This window comes from Salvia miltiorrhiza, chromosome 4 (assembly GCF_028751815.1).
Source record: "Salvia miltiorrhiza cultivar Shanhuang (shh) chromosome 4, IMPLAD_Smil_shh, whole genome shotgun sequence".
In the NCBI taxonomy this organism is placed as follows: domain Eukaryota; kingdom Viridiplantae; phylum Streptophyta; class Magnoliopsida; order Lamiales; family Lamiaceae; genus Salvia; species Salvia miltiorrhiza.
In genome coordinates this window covers 27576969-27603885 of record NC_080390.1, presented here as the reverse complement: position 1 = coordinate 27603885, position 26917 = coordinate 27576969, and the positions used below count along the sequence as shown (strand labels likewise).

Here is a 26917-nt window from a genome sequence, read left to right as displayed (position 1 = left end):
TTGGGTATTTGGTGACTGACGACGCGCCCATCGCGCGGCGCGGTCAAAATACTTGTGTATGCCCTAGACGGACAGTACACACTCCTATGCCCACAACTGGATTGGTTAGTCTTAGCGGTAAGCTAGGGTCGATCCCACAGAGAGTGAGGAACCACTTTACTCTTCGGGTGCACAAATTGAGTTATCACGGTCTCAACCTGTTTATCTGCACAAGTAAACTTAAACAGAGCCTCCATGGCTGAACACCATCGCGAAACGACGATCGGAATACCACTCAGCGAGCAACATAACAATATGCAACAAACTTATTGATTTAGTTTATTGAACTTCCATGTAGAATATATAGATAATTTATCATTAATGACCAAAATATAGAAAGTAGCAATCTTTCGAACGAAACTAATTATATAACTAAAACCAAAGAACTAAACTTATAAATTGAACAAAAAAAACCCAGAAAAAACATATTTGAATTTTTATAGATGAAAAAATCTCACACCCACCGTGTTATTTCATCAAGAAAATTACCTTCTCCAGGATCCCCCACCCCCCAGCTTTGTTTCCTCGAACCTGATCGGAAATTAAAAAAAGAGAAACTCATCAATCACACATGAACAAGAAACCCAGCAAATCTAAAAAAACATTACCTTCTTCAAGCCTGTCGCTGCAATATTTCTCTTTCGAACTAGTTCAGATTGCCGTATAACCAGAGATGAGGATGGAAATGAAATGGAACCTTCAACTCTTCTGCTATCCATGGCGAATTTTGTCGAACCAGAGAGGAAGATGAAAATGAAAACGACTGATAAAATGATACACTGATTAGATAAATGCCACAAATTCGTTGAAATCGAAATCATATCGTCATCTACAAGGAAATAGAGAAAATAGGGGGATTTGATTACATTTCCTTAATATGATGAAATAAGATTGACATATATAACCCTGATGAATTTCAAATTAATTTACATGCATATTATTATTTAATGAAATGATCTTGTGATTGAAATCTGAACCGTTGGATTATGTGAAATTAATGGACTAGATTACTTCTTACTTCTCAATCTTAGAGACATTTTATGTAGAATTGAACCCCATATATATATAGGGTCAAGTTAAACAAAGAATAACCCTATGTATAGAGAATAGAGAATAAATCTCATCCCTAAAAAATGATGGATCGTAAGGCTCAGATTTAATCATGCTGAATTTTTTAATTACCATATTAAGCGTTCAAAATTATATTTTAATTGACATTAGGGTAATTGGGTAAAATTGCAAATAGTAAAAACAGTAGGTCCGACATTTACTCCTCACAACCGCGTCATACCAGTTTGCTCCTACCCAAGTGGAAATTCGAACAGCCGGCGTCTATTTCCTTTCGTATCCAACGATTGCCACAATAGCTAGGGTTTCTCTATAGCAGATTTCGACGCCGCCAGGTAAGGTTTCGTTTCAAGTTCTTTTTTTCCCTATCCCGCCGACGACTTGTTCAAAAATACTGAGGGAATTGTGATTTTCAAACATTGTTCTGTTTAGGGTTTATTTTGCTGAAATCGAACGGGTATATCTATGTTTTTGCGAATTTTTTGGCTATCAATGTAATGTTTTAGGGATTTTTTGTTCGAATATAAAAGGTTTTGGATTTTATGTTTGAAACAATTGAATATCGAAAAACTTTCGCTGAATATCGAAAAACTTTTGTGAAAAATTGAAGTCTTTCGCAATGAGATGTTGGCTATCCATGTAATGTTTTAGAGATTTTTTGTTCAAATATAAAAGGTTTTGGATTTTATGTTTTGAACAATTGAATTTCGCTGAATATCGAAAAACTTTTGTGAAAAATTGAAGTCTTTCTGAAATGGTCTGTTCGTTTAATGTTGTAAAATATAGTTCTTTTTAATTTGTCGAAGCTTGGTGTTATCGGTGGAATCAAGCATATGGTGGTGTTCGTTTATTTGTGTGCATCTGTTCTCTTTTCTGAAATGGTCTGTTCGTTTAATGTTATAAAATATAGTTTGAAATTACTTTGTCAAAGCTTGTTGTTATCGATGGAATCATGCATGGGCTGGTGTTCGTTTATTTGTGTGCATCTGTTCATTTTTCTTATGTGGTCTGTTCGTTTAATGTTATAAAATATAGTTTAATGTTAATTTGTCAAAGCTTGCTGTTATTGATGGAATCAAGCATAGGGTAGTGTTCGTTTAATTGTGTGCCTCTGTTCATTTTTCTGATATGGTCTGTTCGTTTAATGTTATAAAATATACTTTGAAAATACTTTGTGAAAGCTTGCTGTTATCGATGGAATCAAGCATATGGTGGTGTTATTTTAATTGTGTGCCTCTGTTCACTTTCCTGATATGGTATGTTCGTTTAATGTTATAATATATATGAAAATACTTTGTGAAAGGTTGATGTTATCGGTGGTATCGTTGCTGAAAACAATGGAGAAAAGGGTGAAGGCATCAGTAGCGTAGTGGACGTTGCCGCAACAGCTGAAGTGACTGAGGATGTAGTTTTTAAAGAAATCAACCATTACATTTAGAATATAATATCATAAAAATCAAAAAACTATCACGATGGATAAGGTAAATTACTAGGTTACTGTCAAATTCGTTATAAATATATTTGTGTTAAAATAAACTTATATTTTAAACCTAGTTTAATGCATTTTAATATTTTTTTTCCAAGGATGTTGTGATCGATGGAAGCGTCCCTGCTGCACACTCAGGGATGGAAGCGTCCCTGCTGGATGATGTAGATGAACAGGGAGACATTGCTTGTGACATGACCGTTGCAAAGAAAATGAAAAGTGCGGCCGCTGACGATGGTGGTTCAGCAAAGGACGATGAGGTATTTGGTTACTATAAATACATATCATGACGGCAACATAAGTAAAATTCAGTAAAAACGTGGGCGTATTATCTCAACTACAGAGAGGAGACCATCAAGGCAAAATCTGTGGCTAATTCGAAAATACATATTGTCAAGTTGAAGTGGGCGGACAAACGAAATACATTGGACACAGCTATTTATCTTATGCGATGTTTGGAGAACTTCATGGGAGATATTTCATCAAATTGGAAGTGTGACATGTACAACGCAAGTGCACGCCAATTATCTCGAATGCGCGTGAGGTATTGCTCGTCCATAATATCATGGAATGGGAATGATAAGAAAAAAGAGATTCAGGAGACTGCTGCAAAAGAATATCATGAGATTTGTCTTGATCCATCTGTTAACATAAATTCATTATTGGCCGGTTGAGTTAGCTTCATTTTTACGGGAGTTTAATTATCTAGATTTTTGGACATATTTTAATTATCAGTTTTCCAACATTGATCGTTTTTTCTTAGAGATGTTATGCTCTTAGATTGATTTGAAATATTATGGACTTAAGATAAATTATCTGGCTTTTTTTACTATCTAAATTGTTTTGATTAATTTATGGTAATTGTGTCTAATTCGATGAGTTAAATTTATTGATTTGCGATACAACATGATTTTAAACCAGAAAGTAAACTGTCTTTGGCTAACTAAAGGAACGTGTATCGTATCAAAATAAAATAAACCGTAATGATGGTACATACGATTTTTGGCTAACTAAAATGAACAGACTATCTATAATGTTTGAACGAACAATATATAAATAATGAACATAGCAAAGATTTCGCCAAACAATGACTAAAATGAACAGTATACATATAATGTTTGAACGACCTATATAAAAATATTGAACATAGAAAATATTTCGCCAAAAAATGAATATATTTTTTCCATGCGTGAATTTAATAGACGATGATGTTAACTAAATAAACTATACGAATAAATATTATGAAAAAACCCAATAAGATGATATCAAATAAAAAAGTTCACCATAGTTCTTGAAAATTAAATAGCTAAAGGTTCACAATAATAAGAAAAAATAAACGTTTAATCAACTAAAATTAAATAATCAATGAGAAGTCTTTTTTGTTGGGCAATTCCTCGAATCATGATGCCCCATCTTATTGCATTTCTTGCAATTACGCATTGGCTTCTGAGCAAGAACCATGTCCTTCTATTAATTTGCATAGTTTTGCATAGTCTTTGTAGAACTGACATGCTTCGCCTAAATTTGCAAATATCTGCCCCTCAAACGGTTTGCTTTTAGCATTGCATTCCGGAAATACAAGTTCCTTTGTTTCATCTTCTAAATACGCCAGATATTCTTCAAAACAACAATAAAATTTGTTTTATTTAAAATACCCACGCAAAATCTAAATGGCAAGCCATTAAAATTAAAGTTTGATGAAGTGTTAATGCTAGTTTAATAAAATAACAGCAAACTGGAAAAAAATAGCGAAATATGAATTCCACTTTAAAAAGCAAAAAAAAATGAGAATTCAGAACAGAATTGAGAAATGAATAAACATCATCAAAAAACGAACAGACAACTCAAAGAAACCGAACAGGGAATAACGCACAATAAGAGATGTTGAAATAATGGTGTAGATAGACTATTCATGTACAGAACTTAACAAAATTATTCCTACAGAACTTAAAGCTTCTCAAGACTTTCATATTTTCGGTATAATGGTGTAGATGAGAAAGAAGAGGTATCTAGAGAAAATTATTCCTACAGAAGACTTTCAAAATTATTCCAAACATATCTAGAGAAAAATTCCAACATTACCTAGATCCTCCATGAAAACAGACTCCATGGCCGCCGACTTCAATCTTCACAAGACTTACAGATTTTCGGTATAATGAGGAGAAGAAAAGGTTTTACAGTAGAAGATTTTCGGTATAATGAGAAGTATAACAGATTTTACAGAAGAAGAATTTACGGTAGACTTAAGAGATTAGAATAGATATTGAGAATCAAATCTTACCAAATAAAAATAGATAAACTAAGATTTGTTTCCCTTAAAACATGCTGGCCGAAAATCTCATAGGACAATATTAACCTTTTCGGTTATAATAATAGAAAATATATAGAAAAAAAATGACCATTAGATTTGTTTGATTGGATGATCCAGATTAATTCTCCTTTCTCTAAATACTTATCATTCTCTGTTTAACCTTTATATATATATATATATATATATATATATATAGGGGAGAGTTCAATGGAGACCACTCCCCTATATAAAGAATGAAGACCAAATCTGATTCCTTGATCTAACTTAATCTAATGGTGGTAATTTAATTGATTAATTTTATTAATTTTCATTTATTTTATAATCAAAAGGTTAAGCATGTCATTTTCTATTTAACCCTAATCTCACTCACTCTCTCTCATTCACGCTCTCTCTCTATCTCTCTCTCTCAATCACTCTCCCCCCTTCCCCGCCGCCTCCATCCCTGCTGCTCTGCTGCCTTCCTCCCCGCCGTCGCCGCTTCTGCTCCGCCGCCATCCCCTCCATTCTCTCTTCCACCGCCTCCCTCCCCTATCGCATCCATCTCTTCTTCCTCCTCCTGGTGCTCCGCCGACGTCGCAGGCAGAGGGATTCTCGAGGCTGTGCTGCCCCGGCGTCGTCAGGGTGAAGCCGATGAAGACGACGATGGTAGAACGCTTGTGGTGGCGACCGTCGCGCCGCGCCGTCGCCGGATTTGCAGATCTGCATATCGTCAATGAAGTGTTCGCAGAAAATATCAATGAACATACTGATGTTCGTTAATATGTTCGTAGAAAACCAATGAACATACTGATGTTCGTCGATATGTTCGTAGAAAAACCAATTAACATACTGATATTCGTCGATATGTTCGTAGAAAAACCAATGAACATACTAATGTTCATCGAAATGTTCGTAGGAAAACAATGAACATACTAATGTTCATCTATTATGTTCATTGACGAATCAGGTCCCAGAATTGGAAGAGAGTAATTTTCGGGATTTGTTCAACCAGATGCCATAATTCGTGGATTTGAGTGGACGTTTTTGCCCTTTTGGATTAAATAAATGTAATTAACCATTATTTAATTACATGAAAAATCAAATCAGGAAATAATCTGGATCATTGATTGGATTGAGATGAATGGCCTTGATTTGGTCTTCATTCTCTATATAAGAAATGGTCTCCATTGAATGCGACCTATATATATATATATATATATATATATATATATATATATATATATATATATATATATATATACTAAAAGCATCTCCAGCGGGGGTGCGAGTACAAGGCTTGAGCCGCCCACCATCACACCCCGTTGCGCTAGTGACCCCTGACTCGAGGCCTCACTCTATTTTTCGATCCCGACACGAAGCTTGTGTAATACTGCGCGTGCTTGCACGCACATTCAAAAAGAAAATGAGAGAGATAGGATCACTTGGGGAAGAAGAAAGAGATGAGGAAAAATAATGGGGGTGGAGACTAGGGCTGTAAACGAGCAGAGCCGAATACTAGCAGGTTCGAGCTTGGCTCATTTAAATTCGGGCGTTCGAGCTTTTATCTTGTTGATCGAGTTCGACTCTTCACACACTCGATTCGAGCTTGGCTCTGATGATGCTCGATAATATCGAATTTCAGCTTGAGCTCGAGCTCTGCTTGTTAGATGTCCGTATATATACTGTTCGAATTCGAACTCGTTAAACATTTTAGAAAAGCTTCTTAATTAATATGTTACTCGAGTTCGAGCTCCACTCATTTAAGGCTCGTGCATTATACAGACTAATGAACAAGCTTGCAAATATGTTCACGAACAATCAAATTCCAACATGCTCGCAAGCTCAACGAGCCAACTGCTGTTAGGCTTGAGCTCGGCTCAATAAAATTATCGAGTTCAAAATCATACTCAAGCTCGGCTCGTTTATTATCGAATTGAGCTCTGAACGAGCTTTTTTCGAGGTGAATTTTGAATACTGTAGTTTGCAAGTAGCTTTATTCATTTAAAATTCTAAATAAATTCTTTTAGTTGTTTACCTATTTTTTAATTATTTTAATATTTTTATTTACTAGTATATTTTATATAAATTATTAATTTTTTTTAATCTTTTTGATAATATATTATCTCTCTATACCAAATATTTAAATAATTTTCACCAATTTACTTTATCTACTTTTTACACAATTCTTAATCTCCGTGGCCAAAAGCTATGAGACACTGAGACACTATTGTTGGGACGAAGGGAACATAATCTTGAAGTTTAAAATTAAAGCAATATTAAAATAAAAATAAGAAAATTAAAATTCCCTTGGCCTTCTCTGTGTTGTAGTCGAGGCTTTAAGATGAGGACCAGCTCTACAGCACCTTGGAGATAGCTCTAAAACCCACATTGCCTGTACATAAAACCCATATTTTCATATTTTTATCCATAGGAAGCAGAGCGAGGGACGGACGCAGCACAAACTATGGTGGCCGTGAATCCCACAACTGTTACCCAAAAGTACAATGTTTTTTCGGGATGGGCGGCGAATTTCCGCCGCACCCAGAGTAATACCCCAAGCAGAATTCTTGCGTGCAATTCAATTCATATTAACGGGAGCTCTGCAGTCTGCCGTAATAGGATTTCTCTGGCTTCTGCAAACGGGTTTAGAATATATGGGTCGAAGCCTTTGGGCCTTCGCTCTTTTCAGGTTTTGAGTGGCGGTGGAGCTGGCGGTGGCGGTGGAGATGGCAGAAACAGTGGTAGTGGTGGAGATGCAGGTGGAGGTGGAGGTGGAGGTCATGATAGTAACTGGTCACTCATTTCATGGTAACTATTTTCAAACATTGTAATATATCTAGTTTGAAGGACTACACCTTTGATGACATTTCTGTGCTTGAAAAGTTTCGTGGAATTGGATAATTTCTGTTTCAGTAATTAAGCATTGGTCCAATGAGTGGAGTGCTCAGTCTCAAAAAAGTTTCAATCTTTGGTTCCTTAGTTATGCAAGAGAAGTGAGGCTATGAAAAATATGGGAGTGTTAGGATGTTGAATTGAAATTCATCATCCGAGGATGGTGTTAGGATGTTGAATTGAAATTCATCATCCGAGGATGTTCTTTAGCGGGCCTTTACTTTTCATGATCGATTAGATACACGATTGAGTATTTTTATCCTCATTAGGATTTCTCCAATCACACACCCTTTCAATGATATGAATCAAACAAAATTATCTCAAATGATAGAAATTATCATGGACCTTGGAATATGCCAAAGTTCCAATTCATCTTAGTAATTAATGGATTAGCCTATACTAATTTAATCTATCTAGCCTAATCCTTAAAAGTAAACAACCCCTTAATCTCTATGTGCAATTTGTGTCCTACATTAGATTATGATGTTATAGAGCAATGGCAGGGGATTTAGCTACACGACTGCTGGCGTCTCTGTTGATTTATTGCTAATTGATGATCACTTCCTTGCATTCATCTCATTTTAAGTTTGTTTCCAGGTATCTGTCTCTTCTTGCCAAGCATCCTGTGATCACAAAGGCTGTCACTTCCGCAATTTTAACTTTGGTTGGTGATGTTATTTGTCAGGTAAACTAGCCCGGTAGAGGTCATTTATATGACGTAGCTTAACTCTATACAATCAATTCATAAGAAATTAAGCCAAAACAAAAAACAAAACAAAAACAAAAAAAAAGAAGAAAAAGAAAAGAACCACTTGCTTTGTCTTTGAAACCAGTTGTGGTTAGTGGTTACTATAACTTGTGAATTGTGTTTCACCAAGTTTTATTAACTTATTAGTTGAAGAGTTGGGTGTGGCATAGTCATGCATCAAATGTAGAACTAGTTTATTTACCTCTGTAATTGACTGAATGTTGTATCTTCATTTCCATAAATAATACTCTTCTTTTCCTTTCTATTGGGTACAATGCTCGTCAGCTCTTTATTGATCAAGTGCCATCTCCTGATTTGAAGCGGACATTTATCTTCACTCTGTTGGGTCTCGCTTTGGTTGGTCCGACATTACATTTCTGGTAACTGTTGAAAATTTGTCCGGTCTTCTGTTTTTCTGGTTTTTGTATTACTTATTGTCTTTATGGATTAGTTTCCTACTTGAACTTGATACCGTAAAGCCCTGACCTATATCTTGTCTCCTTTATATTCTCTTGTTGCATTCATGAGATCACAAGTGATGGCATTGAAAAGTTGTCTTGAATAAATGCCTAATCTGCATTCACTAATATACTTTATATACACGATTTAACTACTCCTAATTCATATTTTAGGTATTCGTATTTGAGTAAAGTGGTTACTGTCCCTGGAGCTTCTGGTACTTTCTTGAGGCTTTTCCTTGATCAGGTCACATCTTTAAGCTGCTGAATTTCACTTATGAGGTCGATTAATTTTTGGCTGTTGTTATACCTGAATCGAACTCCCTAATCCAATTTACATTTGGTATTTCATATGCAGTTTATTTTCTCTCCCATTTTTATTGGGACTTTCCTATCTACACTGGTGACACTTGAGGGACGACCATCAAATGTAATCCCGAAGCTAAAACAGGTATTTTTACTCTTACTTTCTTTATGATTACTAAACACGGGTAACATTTGGTTCGACAGGGAAGGATCTGAGTTTTCATGCACGATAATAATGTTTAACCTTTATTTTGTAGGAATGGTTGTCATCAGTTGTTGCAAATTGGTTTGTCTGGATACCATTTCAGTTCCTCAACTTCCAATTTGTTCCACAGCAATTTCAGGTTTGTTCAATCGTTAAACTAGTTGGAATGAAGATGATGAATGCCATTTATTCTTTTATTTGAGTAAACGATTGTTTATTAAGTCACATAATCACCAATTTGGTTTGCAGGTCCTTGCTGCCAATTTTATCGCCTTGATATGGAACGTGATTCTTTCCTATAAAGCTCATAAAGAAGTTCCTGTGGAATACTAGTTTACCTTCTTCCTAGAATTCACCTTCTTTCAAGAATGATCCATGTTTTTCTTCTGAGGTGCTCATGCTAATTTTGTTTGAATTTAGAGGATGCTTTACTACTTCCTTGTGCCAAAATTTTGAAATATATATGCTTATGGTATGATGATTATGTATTCAAAATTACCCTTCAAAGTTGGTCAAAGATTCTTTAGCTACATAACACAGCTTTCAAAGACAGATTTTGTTGTATAATTAACCGGTCGGAGTTATTAAGAAAAGAATATTAAAGAATCCCAAAACCAAAGATGGGTAAAGATAATTATAATTTAATAAAACAGTAATCCCTTAATTAAAAAAATGCGATTACGTTATTTTTTTTTTAAATGCGACTACGTGGAACTGAAATTGTCCTATTTAGCAATTGTTTAAAGCGCAAACCTAATTTGACTAAGAGGAAGTTTCCATCAAGTCCAAATGTGGCAACGGAAACTTGTGAATGGCACATAATTGAAATGAGGAATAAAGAAAAGAATGCTTGGAAAATTGAAGCTGTATTTTTGTTTGGGTGCTTCAATCTCACGAATAATGCAAACTGTGGGGCTTCCGACATTGACAGCGTAAACCCTAATTTCCATTCCTCAATTATCACAACTTCCCCACGATTCTTCCTAAAACTTTCCTCTTCTCTCTTCTCTTCTCTTATCAGCACAGTCAGCAAGAAAAAAGATTGAATCTTTGATGGAGAAAACCAAGGATCATGAGTTTGAAGATGGTTTTCCGACAAGATCGACTTCCTTGTCCGAACCTTCTAGCCCATCTCGGAGTCCCTCCTCCTCAGATCACTCCCTTCCCTTCACCGGTATCCCAATCTCGCCATCATTTCTCACTCTTTGTTTTGTCACTGCGTGTGAGGATTTGTGTTGTTGAAATTTGCAGAAAATGAGGAGGTAGCTGCAGCTGGGAGGAATCAGAAGATGAAGAAACTGGAGAGGAAGGGAACCAGTTTTGCTTACAGAGTTCGCGAACACGGTATATATACGATTGGATTAAATTTAAATGAGAAAGTTTATATATTAGCATTAATCTTGAATGATGATGTGCAGTGAAGATGGGGCCAAAATTATCAGAAACAGTGAAGGGGAAGCTGAGCGTTGGAGCGAAAATAATAAAGAAAGGGGGAAGAGAGAATATATTCAGAGACATATTTGGAGTGAGTGATGGAGAGAAGTTGCTGAAAGCATCTCAGTGTTATCTGTCAACAACTGCAGGCCCAATTGCTGGGATTCTCTTCATCTCCACACACAAACTCTCTTTCTGCAGTGAAAGATCCATCACCGTCCACTCCTCTTCCGGCGGCCTTATCAGGATTCCTTACAAGGTAGGAGTAGTTCTTACACACTCTCAGTCTCAGCTACTTGCTACATAACATAACTAACTCCAACTGACTTTGTAGGTTTCGATTCCGATGAAGAAGATCAAGGCAGCAAATGAGAGTGAGAATGTTAACAATCCAACGCACAAGTATATAGAGATTGTGACTCAAGATGATTATGAGTTTTGGTTCATGGGATTTGTGAGGTATGAGAAGGCTGTGCTCAATCTTCGAAGGGCTATTTCCATGTCCAACTAGATTCACATATATACGAGTCGACATTCTCAATCTTCAGTTTTGGAAATTAAATGTTTTAGGATTCTCAATTTTCAACATTTTGTTTTCGGATTGATGTGATGCGTGTGGTTAGATTTTTCTTTTAAGGGTAGCTTCTGTGAGTTTGATGAAATGCAATATGTACAAAGTCGTCTTCTTGTGGGATATGCATATGCTGATATGCTGAAGAAAAGTCATACAAATTTATTTATTTACTATGATGCACGGATTCTTCAAACATTAGCATGTACGGCGAATCAGATTCTTTTAGGGTGCGATTCTCTCGGATTTTCGTCAGATTCGCACCCGATTCGCCACGTGGCGTATCTTTTAAAACAATTTATAAAAATAAACCGGATTCGCAAATTTCATAGGCGAAATTCACATATCTCGTGCACGAAAGGTCTACACAAGGTTATTTTGATAATTTTATTTTCAGTTATGACTTATATATTGGACTAATAATATTTGAATCGTTATATTGTTGCTCAATTAACTTATATAATTGAAAATGCTTAACTTTTGAGTAAAATAAAATGTAAAATACATATAATTAATTTAAGAAAATTTAAATTGTATATATTTTATAAGGATTATATATCATAAAATTTTAATAATTAGATATATCATTGCCGAATCGCACTCTATAATTTTTAAAAACCTGTATCCCCGTACTAGTATCGTATCGCCCCTGCATCCGCACCTCCGTACCTATGCAACATAGTTTATTTATCTATTATTATTATTATTATTATTATTATTATTACTACTATGTTTTTATTTATTTTATCAACTTTTCTTGAACTAGCTCGAAATGAAAAAAGAATTTGGTGTGACTTTCAATTTTTATAACTCCAGTTGAGTTGGGCCAAACAGCCTAACCAAGGCCCAGTAGGCTATATGGGCTATCTAAGAAGGCCTTAAAGCTATATCAGTTTGATGAGTTGGCCCAGTCTTAGCCCTTCTGTAATTAATTTACTTGCGAGTGTATTGCATTGCTAGCAAATGGAAAGTTCATTAGAATCATTACTAACACCATCAAAACTAAACGATTAGCTGAAGTTAATGAGTTTGTTTATCGACCAAACTTTAAGCTGAATTAAGTTTATTGGGGTTTTTTTTTTTTTATATTAAAAGTCCACACTAATATCGAAAAATCAAAATTTGCAATAATCAAACATATTCTGATAAAATTCCTGCTTAAAACTAACCGATTCTACGCGGTAGAAGCGAATTCGTCTTGACTATCAACAGTACTCCGGATTGGCATATAGTCAAGATGCAATAAAATTTGAGTTATGTCTCTTCTTAGAAGTGACTAATTAAGCTTTTTGAAGAAGTGGACTCAAATTGATTAAAGATGGAACAAGAAACTAAAAGAGAGAGACAGAGTGCAAATTAAATGAAGCACTGGATATCCTCATTCAATAAAAACCCTCAACAAACCTAAATAATAAATTGCCATAAATTCCAAAGTGATCAGTTGCCAACTAAAGATTCCAGAATGATACAAAAGAAACCCTTTATTTTGCTCACTTTCCTGTACAAAAAATTTTAGAGAGAGAGAGAGCATATGTATTTATGATGATATCAGAAGCTCCCAGGCGGTGATTTAGGATCGTGATGATTATTAGCACCCGTCCCTGAGTAATCTGCCACCTCCACATCCATTCTTCCTTTCTTCAACTGCAATTATCAAATTCCCAAACTTGTTAATTAATTAGCTTCAAGGATTTCACTCCTTTCTTTCTTTTTTCAAGAAATTTAGACTGGAAAACGGGATGACCTGGAATATTTCATGATACACATGTTGATTTGATGTATATACATGAGTGAGTGATTTCAGGCTTCCTGCACAGAATTAAATACATGATTTAATTTACAATAGTTTCTACAAAATAACTTATGCAAGATATTTCTGAATTTACTTACTTGAAGATGGGACTGCAATGGTGGAAGGAAGATAGGAGAATAAAGCAAACAAGACCATAAATAGGAAGACTGTAGTTTTTTTCTCTCTCATTTTCACTTTCATGTATAGAGAAGGAGATAGGCTATGAATATTATATAAATAAAGAGTTTAGTGGTGAGACATGAGTTGTGAACAATGATATCTCAAGAGAATTTATAGGTCTCATTAATTTGAAATGTTGAAAATGAAAAGCTATGGTGTGTTACATATACATGTGTTGTGTGTTGTGTTTGTGTGTGGGTAGAATAGTGATATGCAACAGTGGTGGTGCAAGAAAGTCAACTTTTTAATACACATGTGGAGGAGAGGAGAGTGTCCACTTGCCTAACATTATCCCCACAAGTGCTCCACCCACTTTTCTTATGAAATACTCCCTCCGTCCCAAGCTAAGTGAGACCTTTTTTTTGGGCACGGAAATTAAGAAAAGTGTATTTTGTGTGTAGGTGAAAAAGTGAAAAGGTGTTTAAAGAGTAAAACTTTTACCAAAAAGGGAAAGAGTCTCACTTATGGTGGGACACCCAAAATAGAAAGAGTCTCACTTACAGTGGGACGGAGGGAGTAACTAATTTTGTCTGCCGCATTTAATAACAACTCAATTGCTATCGTATATTTCTTCCGTCTATGTTATCGTTTTTATTTTGTAAATGGCACAAACTTTTTTTTATAAAAAAAATGAATAATAATTAATAATAATAAGTATTATTATGAGTGAAGTTTGAATCTCATTATTATTGTAAATGAAAATTTATAAACTCTACTATTATGAATGAAAATGGAAACGATATTATAAATGAACCAAAATGACATAAGTCAAAGCAATGTGCCAATATCACGGATGGAGAGTGTATAATTTACGTAAGAGAGTTAAATTCATTTCATTGCGTTGACATTCAATATCTTGTCCCAAAAATAACATGATTATCTTGCAGCTTTTCTTTCTCTCATTAAGACACGTTCACACTAACTAGAGTTGTCATCATACAAAATACCGAATTAAATAGAAAGATGAAATATCATCAATGGCTACAAAATATAGGAGGCATGCGTGTGGACCCTTGTGAGTTTGGTGTGGATGGTGCAAGATGTCAAAGAAGCATATGAATCAATGATATGCAAAAATCTAATCCTCATTCGTGTAGATTCTTGAGATATCTATCTACCATATTTATCCTCTAATCAACACATTACCCAAAACACACACACACACATTTTATTATTCTTAAATTAGAAATAAATAATTTAAAAAGATTTTTTGACATAATGAACTTGAACTTAAAACATTTGGTCTCATACATTATTGTGTTTATAAAGATAGAAGAGAAATGAATGAAATGAAACATTAAGCCCTCTTGAAGAAAAGTTTGAAGGGTGCAGTATCTGTGAGAGTGAGACGCCTGAGTCCATCTTCTTCAACAAGAATGCCAACATCCTTGCATATCACTTTGCAGTAATTGCAGACTGTAGGGCAGAAGACAAGCTTATAATCATCATCATATTTCTCGATCTTGAACCAGTTGCTTAGAGTCTGAGGCCCCCTGGATTTCCTTCCACTCCTCCTGTGGTGATGGTGTATTTCTGGATGGATTCGTCGAAATGCAGCTTCCAAACTGTGGATTGAACACAAATTGAGGCGGCGGAGAATTTGATGTTGTGATCAGTTGAGAGTCGGACCACCCCTTTCTTCCCATTGGTGGGCCGGAAGCTCAGCGGGAGCCCATTTTTCACCTCGAGCCGCTCTTGGACCACGTCGAGAGGGCAAGTTTCGTTACGGGTGGCGGCCAGCGTGAGGCCGCCACCGCGGCCGCGGACGACGGGGAGTATGTAGTAGTCTGCTCCTGCCCGCAGCTGCTTCCCTTCGATGTCGAGCACAGGAGGAGGCGCTGCGGTGGCGGTGGAGATGAGAATGGAGAGGAGAATGCAACACAATGAGAGATGAGTGGTGTTCATATTGGTATTGATTTGGATGTGGATTTGGTTATATATATATTGAATTTAGCATTGGTTGATTAAATTAAAGGCAGTTGGTCGCTTGAGATGAAAACTTTGACTGTGCAGATCTGCATTTGGCATTCATTATATGAGGCTGAGGGATGAGGCGCATAGTGTCAACTAATTTTGTGGTCAAATTTGGAGGTACCAAATCTATCCTTATCTATTACATATTCCGTACATGAACAGATACGACGGTTAATTAGCTAATTGTAAACGGTTCGAGGATCATTTCATTCGATTCGACTGGAAAAAAGTTTGTTTCAAGTTCAATTTGATTGTAAACGAATTGAATTTGAGCTTGATTTTAAGTTCAATAATTTTATTAAGTTGAATTTGAGTCATTATAATGATCAATTTGTTGAGTTATAAACATATTCACAAACTTTTAATCAAATTGGTACATAATCTTTCATGCAAGACAAGAAAAAGAAAAAGTTATAGAGCCAAGCTTGAGCTTTAGTGACAAGTTGATCAATATGCATATTTTGAACATTTTTTAAGTGACAAGTTTGTAATGAGCTTGAGCTCAAACATTTATACGAATATTAAATAAGTTGTGCTCAAATTTAAATATGACATTATTAAAGATCACATGAGCATATCTCAAACTTGAAACTTGAGTGGCGAGCCATGCTCGATCAATAAGACAAAAATTTGAACCGAGTTCAAACATCCGAATATTTAAACGAGATAAGCTTAAGCCAATTAATTAATAATCAATTCGGCTTGATACATTTACAACCCTATACATAAACCGACAAATTAGCATTCTGACCTTCGAGAGAGGATAAGATCCAACAAGTTGGCATTCTGACCTTTGAGAGAGGATAAATAACAGGAGGAAGTTGGGATGGATTTTCAAAATAACATGAAATACTATTTGAATTAGACATTTTATATATAATAAAAAAATATTCTCTTCTCTATATGGTAATCTAAAATTTTACTATTTGAATTTTTCTCAAATTTCCTTTATTTGCAAATTCTTCTTTTATATTTTCTTAATTAATATTATATTGATATATCACAATCAACATTAATATTTATTAATTAATCAATTAATAGAGACGTGTAACGCATAAATTAATTAATATTTTAAATATATTATTAATAAATATTTAGCACCTTACTCTAAATGTGATGTGATGCTATATTAAATTATTTGCGGGTGTTAATCGTATGAGAAATAGTAAATATTAGTAAAATTTAGTAAACTCATAAAATTGGAAAAAAAAAAAGTTGTTATATATATATATATGTGTGTGTGTATGTGTGTTTATTGTGATGTTAATATTCTCATAAAAAAAAGATTTTGTTGGGTTTGAAAAGAGACAAGCGTGTTAGGGTTTGTATACTGCAAAACATACTTTAGAGGTGTTTGTATATTGTAAAACCTTATTTTCTTGTTTATGAGAAATTATTATTTTGTCACATGGTTATCATTTAATTTAATACGTTTATCTACCAAGAATATACAAAAATTACTCGATTTGACGTCGACAAAGAGTATATATGTTGCTTTCTTTTTTTGGACATCGCCTAACTTTTTTCTCTTTTTAACCACAACTACCGATTTCTATATGGCATCACACACAATTCAACCACATCCACTTATTTCTACATGGTGAAACTTTATCCACTAAAAATAGATCTGTCAATCATTTTATTAAAACTTGAGTCGAACCCAAAGTAGTAACTATTGGTGGACGGAGGTAGTATTTGTTAAATTATATTGCATTATATCCAATATTCTATAATTTAGATAATATGGTGATTGACGATCACGAAAGATCACATAAGATATTTATAGAATAAAATGTGTCCACAATTTAAATAGATATAGACAAAATGATTGAAGTATCCAAGTTGTAAATTTCGCTTGTACTAGTTTTGCGTTCGTGTGGTGCACGTGTGACATTAATTTTTATCAAAATAAATATTATTCTAAAGTATTTTTTATATCTAAATTATTTATTAATATTATATATGTCATACAATATATGGGTAGGAGTAGTAACTATTACTCGTTCTTTTCAAATAATTAAAAATTATCATGGATGTTGTTGGAGTACGATGTGCAAGTGCTTGAAACGATATCTCTTATTAAAACTTCATATGATTTAAGCAATATATTTTCAAGGGGATCGGTAGATGCATAACCATCATTATCGCCACCATTTGTCCATCTTCAATACTTACATATACGAAATATTTTATTTATATTTATTAGAAATATATATGTGATCATTTTTTACGAAAACATTTTTGTATATGTTGATTAAATCTTCAAGAAAGATAAATAAATAAATATGTTAAAAGTCCATGTATAATTTATAAATCTTATCAATATCGATATTTTAATAATAATATTTTTGTGCATTGAATATATTATTTTTATATTTTGTCCATATAACTAAAGCTTATAAAATATTTAGAAGATAAAAATTTAACTAATACTTTAATTGAAGCAATAGAAAAAGTTACAACAAAAAGATAACCATATAATTTAAAGTAAACGAACTTAAGAACAACAAAAATTCTAAAGACATCAAGATGATTTTGGTGGAAAAACATATATAATTTACTCTTTATTTAATTAAGTAATTCTCCTTATACAGGGAGAGAGAGAGAGATTTGTAAATATATATAAATATTTGTGTGGTTATAACATTGAAATTGGATTTACAATAAAATAAGTTCTAAATAGCTGATAGCATTAAAAACTAGATTTTGAGAAATTGTTATTTCTTAATTAAAATATGTAAATTATATATAATAGGAAAAATATAGTGTGTTTAACATTTCATTTGTCTTTATTAAGATAGAAAAAAAATGAGTAAAATGAAACATTAAGCCTTCTTGAAGAAAAGTTTGAAGGGTGCAGTATCTGTGAGAATGAGACGCCTGAGTCCATCTTCTTCAACAAGAACTCCAACATCTTTGCATATAACTTTGCAGTAGTTGCAGACTGTAGGGCAGAAGAGAATCTTATAATCATCATCATATTCCTCAATCTTGAACCAGTTGCTAATAGTCTGAGGCCCCCGGCTTCCCTTCCACTCCTCCTGTGGTGATGGTGTATTTCTGGATGGATTCGTCGAGATGAAGCTTCCAAACTGTGGATTGGACACAAATTGTGGCGGCAGAGAATTTGATGTTGTGATCAGTTGAAACTCGGACCACCCCTTTCTTCCCATTGGTGGGCCGGAACCTCACCGGGAGTCCATTTTTCACCTCGAGCCGCTCTTGGACCACGTCGAGAGGGCAAGTTTCGTTGCAGGTGGCGGCCAGCGTGAGGCCACCGCCGCGGCCGCGTGCCACGGGTAGCATGTAGTAGTCTGTTCCTACCTGCAGCGGCTTCCCTTCGATGTCGAGCACCGGAGGAGGCGCTTGGGCGACGGCGGCGGTGGAGATGAGAATGAAGAGGAGAATGCAACACAGTGAAAGAGGAGTGGTCTTCATATTGGTATTGATTTGAATGTGGATGGGGAAATGGTTATTGGTTTAATATATACTAGTCGGTAACCCGTCGAAAATCGACGGGAATAAATGAAAATATATAAATATTTGTAATTATTCAATACATTTTTTATTTGATGATTTTTTTTCACTAAAATAAAGCATTAAATAAATTTGTTTTAAATTAAAAGATGTTAACTAAATATATTTTTACTAATATTTAGTCAAACAATTCTCTCAACTCAGAAGGTAATTGTAAAAAACTAATTTTAGACACTTCCACCAATCCAATCTGATTATGATGATTTTAGAAATTTTCGATGCTTAAAGGTCAATTTTTGTCTCCTCCTCCAAAAAAAAAAAAGAAGAAGCAAATTCCGAAGTCCCAAAGCCGAAACATGATAGAGTAAAAGATGAAATATATCCATCCTCATATAACACATTATTATAATACGATTATATATAAAAGAAAAGAAAAACCTAAGAAACCCTTGAAAGCACAAAAGAAGCGGACTAAGGGCCGAGCCTCATTAAAACTTTTTTACGGAAAACCCGGTAGAAAAAACCGTAGAAGGAAAAAAGAATACTCGTCTAAAACGAAAACAAAAAGGAAAGAAAAGATGAGCGGAAAGGTCAGTTTCAAGAACTCCGGCCTAACCATCGTCCTCAAACCGACCCGGCTCAACCATCCTCATATAACATATTTTACCTATGAACATGAAAAAATATGATGGGATTTATTGCACCATTCTTTCCTCTAAGCACAAGCAGCACACACATATCAAATCAACCTAGCAAAATATAAGAAAAAAAATATTTTAAATAATATCGTTAATGACTTAAAACTTTTAAAGTTTGAATAAAATATTAAATTTGCAATTACCTCATAATCTATCGAAAATTTTATCATACATAACATTAGTTGTTGTGTCTTGCGTATGACCACTCTCATCACATACTAAAATCTTTAGACATATTTTTCTAGTGACTCTTGAGATTGCCACGTAGAGTTGTCCATGACTAAAAACTGGCTTCGGTAGGTATAATCCTACGTTTGAAAGAGATTGTCCCTGACTTTTATTTATTGTTATAGCAAAACAAACACTCACAGGAAATTGCCTTCTCTGAAACCGAATTGGAAATTTAGCGAAATCTAATGGACTCAAAATCATTCTAGTTATGGAAAACTTCTTGCCCGCATTTTTTCCTGAAATGAGTTTGCTTTCAATTACGCGTTCCCCAAGTTGAGTTACTATCAGTCTAGTACCATTGCAAAGCTCATTAGATGAATCAATATTTCTGAGAAATATTATTATGCATCATTCTTTCAATTTAATTTCATGACTCGGTAATCCTGAACACTTGATTGTGTTGAGATATCAACCGAGAATACATGTTCATCAAGGTCCACTTGTCCATCTTCTTTGCAAATACTGTCTGAACTTAGGTAAACCCTTTCCTTGCTAGACATCAGAGACATGACGTAATCATTGATTGTATCAACCATCTCATTGGTGGGGGCCAAGATAGCTCTATTCTTAAACATTTCTGGATCAAATGCATTATTCATGACGTCATTGTATGTATTTTCCACTATAGCTGCAATAGGATTTGTTGCATCGCGTATAAGGATATCTTCTGATAAAGCCACAACAGATTCTCCATCACCAAGACTATGTCTGGCTGTACCATCACCTATTTTAAGTATCCACTCTGCAAATTCTTTGGTTTCTTCTGCATGCGAACCAGAAGCATTTGCCTGAAACGAAAATGTGTACCAATATGTCTTATTCGAATTATCACTAAATCAAACAAAAATATCTATTGTTTTTATCAGCCTTATTGCCTTCCCTATACGTTGTATTATACTCCCTCCGTCCACTAATTATTGGCCTACTTGCCTTTTTGGTCCGTCCACCAATTTATGTCCTATCTATTTTGGGTAAGTTTATATTTGTCACAGCCCGCCCTAACTATGGATAGTTAGGCCGAGTGATCCACGACTAGGGATGGGGTTAAAGAAGAAGGGGAAGAAAAGGGGCGTCATTTATAGCCGTAAAACTTACTCATCTTAATAAAACTCGTCATTTTTATTCATTAATACTCAATTGAAAACAGTCTATGAAAGACAGCATAAAACTTAATTAATATCATTAATCAAGTTATACATCGTATGAAACCATTCTCTTAAGACTCAAAGTATGACATAACATACTATAACATCAACAACATCTTGCAGCGGAAAGTAGCTAGACATATGTATGAAGAAATATTCTAGACAGGTTAACTATTTATTAACAACCCTGGAGACTCCGCTCATTGCAGCACCATCATCACATCAGCTCAACCTGCACATTTAGAAAACATATGCAGGGCTGAGTACAAAAGCACTCAGTGGGCACGTATGCCTAGGTATAAAAATACATGCTTCAAAACTATAAATTGTCATGCCATCATAATCAGTACAGCAAGGGAGTTTTTCGCTAAAAAGGCCCAAGCTTACTAAGTTCATTTGTGATTCTTAAAGTTCGTCTGATCAGACTAAGTTCTTTTGTAATCTATCATATCTGGAACTGTGTGCCGGAGAGGTGGCCACCTCTCACGGTCACTTGACCGGCCAACCCGCTAGATGACTCACGGTCACTGGTGTACACTAGTCCTGGCAGGATAGCTATCAACTGCTCAGGACCCGAATTCGATTGCATCATTGGCAAAGCCAAAGCAGATAGATATCATACTAAAATTTAAACATTTTATGGCAAGACAATACTTGAAATAACTTTAACTCAAAGATTTTGTCATGAAATAACTTGCTTGAATGTAACATTTAAACTCATTTGATATATATATGAAACTGAAATTAACAGTTAGATCATCTCATGCATTCATTCGTATAAGAGGCCCACGATACGTAGGGGATCTCTATATACGTATAGTAAAAGTAATGCCCACCTCGTTGTGTCTCTGTATCAATGAGTAACGTCACTCTCTCCCTCAAGTCATTACTTCCCAAAAGGACCTTCATCGTTATGAAGAATTGGTGAGAAGTTATAAAAGAAACCTCGATTAATAATCTAATCTCTTTTATGAAACATTAGTATCTCTAATGTTCATCTCTCTTGATTGTTAATCAATATAACAATTATTATCTCTCGTCATTACTCATTAATTATAACATCCTTATGTTATAATTAGCAGCGCTTCAATTAAAAGAAATATTTAACACATCGAAAAGTCCACTTTCTTAGCAGATCTATTCGCTCTCATCTCGTCTAATTAACCGATTAGAAAGTTAAACTTTCCATTAGGCATGTATTTGAGTCACGGGTCAACAAGAATTGACTATGCTCAAATTCTAATTTCACTAAAAATTTCGGCATGACCTATTCATATATAATGTCAGCCACGAGATTTCAACGCGTGAATCTCACTACGTGAACTCGTCTCTCGACTCAAAACTTAACATCTTGACATCTTTTCAACGCAAACCAAACAATTCAAAATCATCAAAACTCTTTATCAGTAAACTATCATTTATACTCGACACCAATTGTTCGAGTGTCAGATACCAACATTTATGTGCGTTAATCATAACTCTCACAACTCACACCATTTAGTCATATCGTATCATCCATCAAAACAAATATAATCAAGTTGTTTTCTAGAAAGTTTTGCTGTTTTTGTGTCATCTTTAAAAATTCATAACAACCAACTCAATCATCATAAACTCTCATACCAATTGATCTCAAAAACTTCATGAAGTGTAGTTCACTCTAAAAATGGTAGTTAACCAAAAAGGTTAAAGGTTTTTGGAGATATTGCTCTTTTAGTGCAGGCTGTCAAAGATTGACAGTTTCTGCCAATTTTGTTTAGGCCATTAGAAACCAAGGCAAACCTTAATAAAATTCCATCAAATTTAATCATCCAAAACTAAAGGTATCCTTGAAGATTTGGTTAAAATTTCACAAGAGAAAACGTTCATATGATCTGCCAAATAAACAATGAAACTCATACACTTTTACTGTTGGACAAATATGACAGCAGAACAGGGCATTTTTGAAATAATAAACTGCTCTGTTTCAGAGGTCATAAAAATTGAAATCTTATGTTTTTAGAAAAGTATTGAAGTCTAGTTTCGTTTAAAAAAAACGGTGATGCAAAATCCTTCATGGATTAATAGATATAAACGTTTTTGTGAAGTCTACCAATAGTTGACAGATTCTGTCAAGGATTTTTCAAAATATCTTTAAAATAGCAAACATCATCCAAAAGACATGAAATTTTGCAGCAACGAAATACACATATCATAGATAAACATACTAAAATTTCAGAGCCATCAAGCAATGAGAACTCATCGAAACATAAGCTTGAAACTGCTGTAAAATTTTGACAGAATTCCAGTTTTAATTTCGTTCAACAATTATCATCCATAAATTGTAAATCAATTAGCATGCTCATGTGATATCGTAGAACACATATACGCAATAATATTCATTATGCAACGTCTCTAACTTCACGAATTTAAATAATCATACTCTAAAAATTTATACAATTTTCGTGCTTGGAAAAATACGAATTTAATATATATCGATTCTAGCATACCCCTAAGTACAAATATCAAGTCAAAACGATCAAACAAAAATCGAAAGACAAGCTAATATGTGAAAAACGGGCTGCCCTCATGGGTTTCATAGCTACGGTTCGTTCCGTTCTTACTCCCTTCATTAAACATGCTCAACATCTACCCAAGAACAACATACTAAAATTTCACGACGATCCAACGTCGTTTCAAAATAAAGTCGAGAATCGACATTTTTCGACTTCGACGAAAATCGAAAAGAAAACCATCAAAACGTAGGTAGAGATCTTACCTACTTAGATACGTGATCGAAAAGATGATCGACGCTCGTCTCGGTGCTCAAATAGGAGGTCAAAAGCTCCAACTCCTCAACAATGGTGTTATGCGTGAGTTTAGTGTGTGTTTTAGGTGTTGTGTGTGTTAAAAGTGTTTGGCTGAAACAAACGTGTAATATGTGTGAGTGAGTGAGTTTGGGCGGTTGGGGGGGTGGTTAGGGGTAGGGTAGGTTAGATATTTAGGATATTAACCCGTTAGTCGTTAAATATCTCGTTTCATCTCGTTTTAACGACTAACTACCCATATTATTCGTTACTCGCCCTCTCAACCTCTACTCACTTTCATTACACTCGTAATTCTATATAAATATAGAAAATACAAGCTCGTTCTCGAAATTCTGATAAACGAGCTCGGTTCGTTTATCGAGAAATCCCGGTTTACTAATCACTCGTCGTCCAAAAATAAAAACTTTCATTATTGGACTCGTATCGAAAAACTAAGAATATTTCTAGACGACGTGCACGTAAGATTTTGAAAGTCGACAAAAAGACGAAATAGCCGTACTTTACTATTCATCGTCAAAAAGTCAAAAATTTCAAAAACGTCTTAACGGACTCAGATTTCACTTCCGAGTTCACCGTTCTCATTCAAATAATTATCTAGAATTATTTGAATACTCAAACTCAAATACGGATATAAAATCCCACATCATTCTCACATCATCAAAAGAACATCTCAACATTTTTAAAATATAACAACAAAACTTCATATAACTCTTCATCTCTTTACAAAGTAAATCAAACAAGGGATCTAAACCCTAATTACTCAAATTCAATCAATTAAACACGTCATCAAAAGCCCGGGTATTACATACCATCCCCCTTAAAATAAATTTCGTCCCGAAATTTGTACCTCCTGTAAATGTTTCGGGCACTTCTCTCACATCATATCATCAAGCTCTCTTTCCACTTCTTTTTAACTATAACGTCTCCACTGGACTTTAACCAGTGCAATCGATTTATTTCTCAATTGTCGAATCTTATGATTTAGCATCATCTGAGGTCTCTCTCTTCATAACTCAAGTCTGGTTCTAAGATCATTTCTTCTTAGTAAACCACATGGTTTGGGTCGGAAATATGTATCCTCTCAATTGTGACACGTGAAACACGTTATGCACATTTCCAAAGCTAGGTGGCAAAGCCAACCTATACGCTATTGGACCTATCTTTTGCAATATCTCGTAAGGACTTATAACTCTGGGTCTAAGCTGTCCTTTAACTCCAAATCTATTCATCCCCTTTGAGGGTGAAACCTTCAAGAAAACTTTGTCTCTTATCTCGAAACTTTGTCTCACATCTTATAGGTAAACTCAATTAGTGGCAACACATTCTCCCGATTTACTCCTCTATCAAGGATAGTAGTTCCTATAATATCTTCTATCGCCTGCTATGCTAACATTCATCCTTGTACCCAACTCTTTCTGTAACTCATCCAAAAACGTGATGTAAATTTTTTTTTTTTTTTCTGAGGTGATCTACACCGGTACTCAATGCAATCTTATAATCTCACGAACGTACAATTGTGATAACTTATCTGGTCCATACGCGATTAGGATCGGTATGAAATGTGCAGATTTTGTTAGTCGATCTACAATCACCCAAATTGCTGTATTTCCTCTTTGACTTTTGGGTAAAGCTGTCACAAAATCCATCGCTATGTGATCCCATTTCCACTCGGGAATCTCCAACGGTTTTAACTTCTCATAGGGTCGTTGGTGTAATGCTTTCACTTGCTGACAAGCTAAGCATCGCTCTACAAACGAAGCTATGTCTCATTTCATTCCGTCCCACAAAAATCTATTTTTTTACAACCTGATACATCTTTGTGCCTCCTGGGTGGGCGGTGTAAGGCGTGTTATGAGTCTCACTCATGATCGTATTCTTAAGTTCATCATCGCGGGGAATGCATCTTCTCCCCTCAAATAAGATAGCATTGTCTGATTTTTTTTTTTTTTTTTTTTTTTATAACTCTTGAGATCTCCTGCTCTTATCCTTTCTCGTAACTTGTTCATTGTCTCATCTTTCCTTGTGCTTCAATCACCATTTTCCTCAAACTAGGCATCGTCGCAACAATACTCGCTATCGTCTCTGGTGGTTTTATCATCTCTATCCTCATCTTGTCAAAGTCCTTTATAAGCTCATCCTCTCTCGTGAGAAGACATCCTAACTTTGACGAGACCTTTCGGCTCAATGCATCGGCTACTACATTGGCCTTGCCAGGGTGATAATTAATGTCGCAGTTAACATCCTTTACTAATTCGAGCCATCTCCTTTGCCTCATGTTAATATCCTTATGCTCGAAAAAGTATTTCAAAGTTTTGTGGTTCGTGAAAATCTCACATCTAACTCCGGAGAGATGATGTCTCCAAATTTTCAGGGCATGCACAACGGCTGCAAGCTCTAAATCATGCGTTGGATAATTTATCTCGTGGGGTCTAAGTTATCGTGATGCATAGACTATAACTCTTTCTTCTTGCATCAAAACACATCCTAGCCCACTCTCTAACGCATCTGCGTAGATGGTATACTCTTTATCCATTTCTAGGACTATCAGCACTGGTGCTGTAGTCAATTTCCTTTAAGCTCTTAAAAACTCTTTTCACATTCACACTCCTCTTTCCAATTGTATTTAGCTTATTTTCTAAGTAATTGTGTCATCGGTCTTGCTATCGTGGAAAATCCTTCAATAAACCTCTGATAGTATCCTGCTAAGCCTAAAAAGTTGAGAATCTTGTTAGGCGTAGTTGGTGATCTCCACTCATGTACAGCTTGTACCTTGACGGGGTCAACTTTAATTCCTTCAGATGATACAATATGTCCTAGAAAAGTTACTTCGTTCAACCAAAACTCGCACTTGGTGAATTTGGCAAAAAGCTTCTCAACTCTTAGCGTTTCCAACATCGTTCTCAAATGTTTTGGCGCTCCTGCTCATTCTTCGAATAGATGAGAATATCATCTATGAAAACTAGGATAAATTTATCCAGTTATTGATGGAACACTCGATTCATGTGATCCATGAAAACTACTGGTGCCTTCGTCAAACCGAATGGCATAACTATGAACTCATAGTGCTCATACCTCATTTGAAAAGCTGTCTTAGGTGTATCCTCCTGTCAAAATTTGAA

At 35.0% G+C, this 26917-nt stretch overlaps 5 protein-coding genes and 1 pseudogene across 6 annotated transcripts in view; 3 read left to right on the top strand and 3 right to left on the bottom strand.

The window, feature by feature from the left end:
- Positions 1-2634: 2634 nt before the first annotated feature.
- On the top strand, positions 2635-3340 carry LOC131019568 (uncharacterized). The gene is made up of 2 exons (XM_057948146.1): positions 2635-2853; positions 2937-3340. Exons 1-2 carry the CDS (start codon positions 2828-2830, stop codon positions 3265-3267), a joined length of 357 nt encoding a protein of 118 aa, XP_057804129.1. The 5' UTR covers positions 2635-2827; the 3' UTR covers positions 3268-3340.
- A 3852-nt stretch (positions 3341-7192) lies between these two features.
- LOC131019561 (protein sym-1-like) lies at positions 7193-10666 on the top strand. Of its 2 annotated transcripts, XR_009100332.1 has the most exons (8): positions 7193-7691; positions 8373-8460; positions 8809-8903; positions 9156-9228; positions 9340-9432; positions 9545-9631; positions 9742-9883; positions 10514-10666. XR_009100332.1 is itself a non-coding variant. In XM_057948139.1 (7 exons), the coding sequence occupies exons 1-7, from the start codon at positions 7348-7350 to the stop codon at positions 9823-9825; spliced, it is 864 nt and encodes a 287-aa protein (XP_057804122.1). In that variant the 5' UTR covers positions 7193-7347; the 3' UTR covers positions 9826-9999. The 2 variants fall into 2 exon arrangements, 1 of the variants encoding a protein (XP_057804122.1); XM_057948139.1 differs by lacking the exon at positions 10514-10666 and having other exon boundaries at positions 9742-9999.
- On the top strand, positions 10532-11666 carry LOC131019563 (putative GEM-like protein 8). The gene is made up of 4 exons (XM_057948141.1): positions 10532-10666; positions 10744-10836; positions 10911-11185; positions 11261-11666. Exons 1-4 carry the CDS (start codon positions 10546-10548, stop codon positions 11435-11437), a joined length of 666 nt encoding a protein of 221 aa, XP_057804124.1. The 5' UTR covers positions 10532-10545; the 3' UTR covers positions 11438-11666.
- A 2996-nt stretch (positions 11667-14662) lies between these two features.
- LOC131019565 (kunitz trypsin inhibitor 5-like) lies at positions 14663-15479 on the bottom strand. The gene is given in 2 exon segments (XM_057948143.1): positions 14663-14955; positions 14958-15479. Coding segments are annotated over 2 exon segments (606 nt in total). The 5' UTR covers positions 15375-15479; the 3' UTR covers positions 14663-14766.
- A 2684-nt stretch (positions 15480-18163) lies between these two features.
- Positions 18164-19025, bottom strand: LOC131019564 (kunitz trypsin inhibitor 5-like; annotated as a pseudogene).
- Positions 19026-20205: 1180 nt separating this feature from the next.
- LOC131023223 (uncharacterized) overlaps positions 20206-26917 on the bottom strand; it is an 18405-nt gene continuing 11693 nt past the window's right edge. The window contains exon 2 of the mRNA XM_057952765.1: positions 20206-20637. Within this exon, the coding sequence (XP_057808748.1) occupies positions 20206-20637 (432 nt within the window). The remainder of the gene's footprint in view (positions 20638-26917) is intronic.

Excerpts from the sequence above, each read along its gene's own strand:
- LOC131019568 (XM_057948146.1), top strand. The coding sequence starts at position 2,828 with ATGGTGGTTCAGCAAAGGACGATGAG. Across the intron at positions 2,854-2,936 it reads GTTCAGCAAAGGACGATGAG|AGAGGAGACCATCAAGGCAA; the intron begins GTATTTGGTTAC and ends TCTCAACTACAG.
- LOC131019561 (XM_057948139.1), top strand. The coding sequence starts at position 7,348 with ATGGTGGCCGTGAATCCCACAACTGTTACCCAAAAGTACAATGTTTTT. Across the intron at positions 9,229-9,339 it reads TGAGGCTTTTCCTTGATCAG|TTTATTTTCTCTCCCATTTT; the intron begins GTCACATCTTTA and ends TTTCATATGCAG. Across the intron at positions 9,632-9,741 it reads TTGTTCCACAGCAATTTCAG|GTCCTTGCTGCCAATTTTAT; the intron begins GTTTGTTCAATC and ends TTTGGTTTGCAG.
- LOC131019563 (XM_057948141.1), top strand. The coding sequence starts at position 10,546 with ATGGAGAAAACCAAGGATCATGAGTTTGAAGATGGTTTTCCGACAAGA. Across the intron at positions 10,667-10,743 it reads TCACTCCCTTCCCTTCACCG|AAAATGAGGAGGTAGCTGCA; the intron begins GTATCCCAATCT and ends TGAAATTTGCAG. Across the intron at positions 11,186-11,260 it reads TTATCAGGATTCCTTACAAG|GTTTCGATTCCGATGAAGAA; the intron begins GTAGGAGTAGTT and ends CTGACTTTGTAG.